Source organism: Quercus lobata, chromosome 11 (assembly GCF_001633185.2).
Source record: "Quercus lobata isolate SW786 chromosome 11, ValleyOak3.0 Primary Assembly, whole genome shotgun sequence".
Classification (NCBI taxonomy): Eukaryota; Viridiplantae; Streptophyta; class Magnoliopsida; order Fagales; family Fagaceae; genus Quercus; species Quercus lobata.
Window position 1 is genome coordinate 10,354,941 of NC_044914.1, and position 3,245 is coordinate 10,358,185.

A 3,245-nucleotide genomic window follows, 5' to 3' on the forward strand; every position below is an offset into this window, starting at 1 on the left:
GCTTGAGACATTAATAGAATATCTTGCTAGACTATGTGCTAATCTATTGCCATCTCTTCTACAATGAGAGTATAGCAATTTTGCATAACGACTAGAGAAAACCATGGCATCATGAAGTAACGGCTCCACTGAAGCTATTGAGTGTTCTCCTCCTTTAAGTGAGTTTATAATCAACTCTGAGTCACCTTCAAGTACAGCCTCTATTATGCCTATTTCCTCTCCAAACTCCAGAGCCCGAGCAGCTGCTACCGCTTTAATCTTAATGGGCTGCATAGCAAGTGCAACGGTTTGAGCAAGAGAGGCCATAACAGCCCCTGTGTGATCACGAATAACCACCCCAATCCCGCTCTTATTTTCTTGCTTGAAGATTGCGCCGTCGAAATTTATTTTGAAACTTCTCGCATCAGGTGGTTTCCAATTCGTTCTTTGTCGAGGTAAGGTCGCTGGTTTGTCTAGGATTGTAGCCATGAATTCCTCCAATTTTTCCTTCGCCTGTGCTTCAATCAGGTCTGATGGGCAGCAAGGTTTGTTGAGCCGAGCTTGATTCCTCTAGTTCCATAAGCTCCACATCACCATCGCAAAGAGCTCCGGATTACCATGATTTTTAAATATCCACGATAATAGCTCCTTAAAGTTTACCGGGCTTATGTTCTGGCAGCCATTCCACTCTGATGACGTCCAGGCAGACCTGTTCTTGCTGCAAGACCACAATGCATGTAATGTGGTTTCATCCTCCATCATACAATGCTTGCACCTACCGTTTTCCATAATGTGGCGTCGCTTCAAGTTAGCTTTTGTTGGGACTGCCTCACGACATGCTCTCCACAGAAAATTTTTCATCTTATTTGGAACACGCAAATCCCAAATGCTGCACCAGAAATTTCTGTCCTCTGCCAGTGCATTCATCGCCCCTGAAACTTCATCTTCATACTTTAAAAATCTGTAACCAGATTTGCAGTTGTACTTCCCTATTTGAGTCCATGGCCAAAACAGTTTGTCTTCGGTAGGGAATCTTGAGAGCGGGATTGATTTAATGATGGCAGCTTCCCCCGGAACAAAAAGGCCATCGATAACATCATCATCCCAAGTCCTTGAATCTTCCTTGATGAGTTTGTCAACTGTGGCTTCCTCCCAACCTTCAAGAACGGGTGATAAAATTCTAGCCGGTAAACATGATGCCACACCTTAACTTTCTACCCATCACCTATTCTCCAACTTGCACCCCTTTTGATCACATCTCTTCCTTGGAATATGCTTTTCCAAGCATAAGAACCTCGGCTACATTCTGGCGCCTCCATAATTGTGCAATTTGGAAAGAAACGAGGTTTGAAAACCTTGTAGAATAAGGAAGTTTTATCCTCCAACAGCCTCCACGCTTGTTTGGCCAAGAGGGAGTCATTGTGTAAGGCTAAATCACGAAAGCCCATACCCCCTTCCTTTTTCGCTTTTTTCATCTCATCCCATTTTAGCCAATGAACCTTTCTCTTCTCCCCTCGTTGTCCCCACCAAAACTTCCTGACCATCACCTCAAGTTCATTGCACAACCCCAAAGGTAGCTTGAAGCAACCCATTGCATATGTAGGTATAGCTTGAAGCACCTCCCTTCCGGCTTGGGAAAGGAGTTTTCCTTCCCATCCTTGCAGCTTCCTCCACACTCTCTCCTTGATATAATTAAAGCTTGCTTTTTTTCGCCTACCAGTCAAAGACGGCAGCCCCAAGTATTTTTCATAGTGATGGATTTCACGGACTCCCAGAATGCCTTTGATGATCTGGCGGTTTGCTTCTATAACTGCTTTGTTGAAGAATAAGGCTGTCTTCTCCCTGTTTAATTTTTGGCCAGAGACCTCTTCATACACTGATAGCAACTCCAAAACTTTACTGCATTCTTCAAAGTTGGCCCTACAAAAAAGAAGGCTATCATCTGCAAAAAATAAGTGGGATAGTTTGGGTCCTCTTTTGCACAAACTAAATCCGTGGATGTCACCATTATTTGCTGCTTTATTTATAAGGCCATGAAGGCCCTCGGTGCAAAGGAGAAAGAGAAAAGGAGAGAGAGGATCTCCTTGTCTAAGCCCTCTTGAGGGTTGAATCATACCCTTTGGTTCTCCATTTACAAGTATAGAGTAGGTGACTGATCGCACACACACCATAATAAGCCCAATCCATATTTCTGAAAATCCCATTTTCCTCATCACATTTTCTAAAAACACCCATTCAACCCTATCATCGGCTTTACTCATGTCAAGCTTCAAAGCCATAAAACCCGATGCACTTGAATTATAATTTTTCATGCAATGTAAAGTTTCGAAGGCAATAAGGATATTATCTGATATGAGGCGGCCTTTTGCAAAAGCAGATTGGTTTTCATTTATGACTGAATTGAGGAGTTTTTTTAGTCTATTGGCAAGGACTTTAGCAAAAATTTTGTAAAGCACATTGCATAAACTAATGGGGCGATAATCTGACACTAAGTTTGGGTTTTTCTTTTTTGGGATTAGTGTAATGAAAGTATGATTCAGTGGGTGTGGGATGGTACCTGAATTTAACCAAGATAGCACCAAGTGAGTAACATCACCTTCAATCATAGGCCAAAAATGCTAAAAAAAGATAGGGGGCATTCCATCTGGTCCTGGTGCCTTCATAGGTGCCATTTGTTTCAATGCTTGGAGTACTTCCCATTCCTCAAATCTACTAGTCAATTCACTGTTCATATCATCGGTGATCACTTGAGGAATGTGGCTTAGAGCTTCATGTTGAGTGGGCAGATTTGAGGTGGAGAACAAGTCACTGTAGTAGTGAATAAGGATAGCTGCTACTTCACTTGGTCCTTCCTTCCAAACTCCATGGCTATCATTCAGCCCCAATATCACATTTTTTCTATACCGGTGGGAGGCTCGACTATGGAAAAATTTTGTATTTCCATCTCCATTTTTTAGCCAAAGAATTCGAGAGCGTTGAGTCCACATCCTTGTTTCTCGGTCCAGCAACTCATTTATTTCTCTTTGCAATTCTCTGATCCGTACATTGCTTCCAGTTCTCAATGCCACTGCTTCCTCTTCAACTAGCACATCCCTCTTCTTTTTTAGCTCCCTCCTCACATTTCCAAATACATTGTAATTCCACCATGTTAAGTCTCTGCCACATTTTTCTATTTTTCCAAGGATTTCCTTATTAGGATCTAATGATACACATGACCTCCATGCTGCTTCAACCACCTCCCTACACCTACTATTAGCCAGCCACAT

The 3,245-nt window shown here is 42.4% G+C and overlaps 1 protein-coding gene across 1 annotated transcript; it reads right to left on the reverse strand.

Annotated features, from left to right (window-relative positions):
- Positions 1-2,597: 2,597 nt before the first annotated feature.
- LOC115966375 lies at positions 2,598-3,245 on the reverse strand. The gene has a single exon (XM_031085619.1). It carries the CDS (start codon positions 3,243-3,245, stop codon positions 2,598-2,600), a length of 648 nt encoding a protein of 215 aa, XP_030941479.1.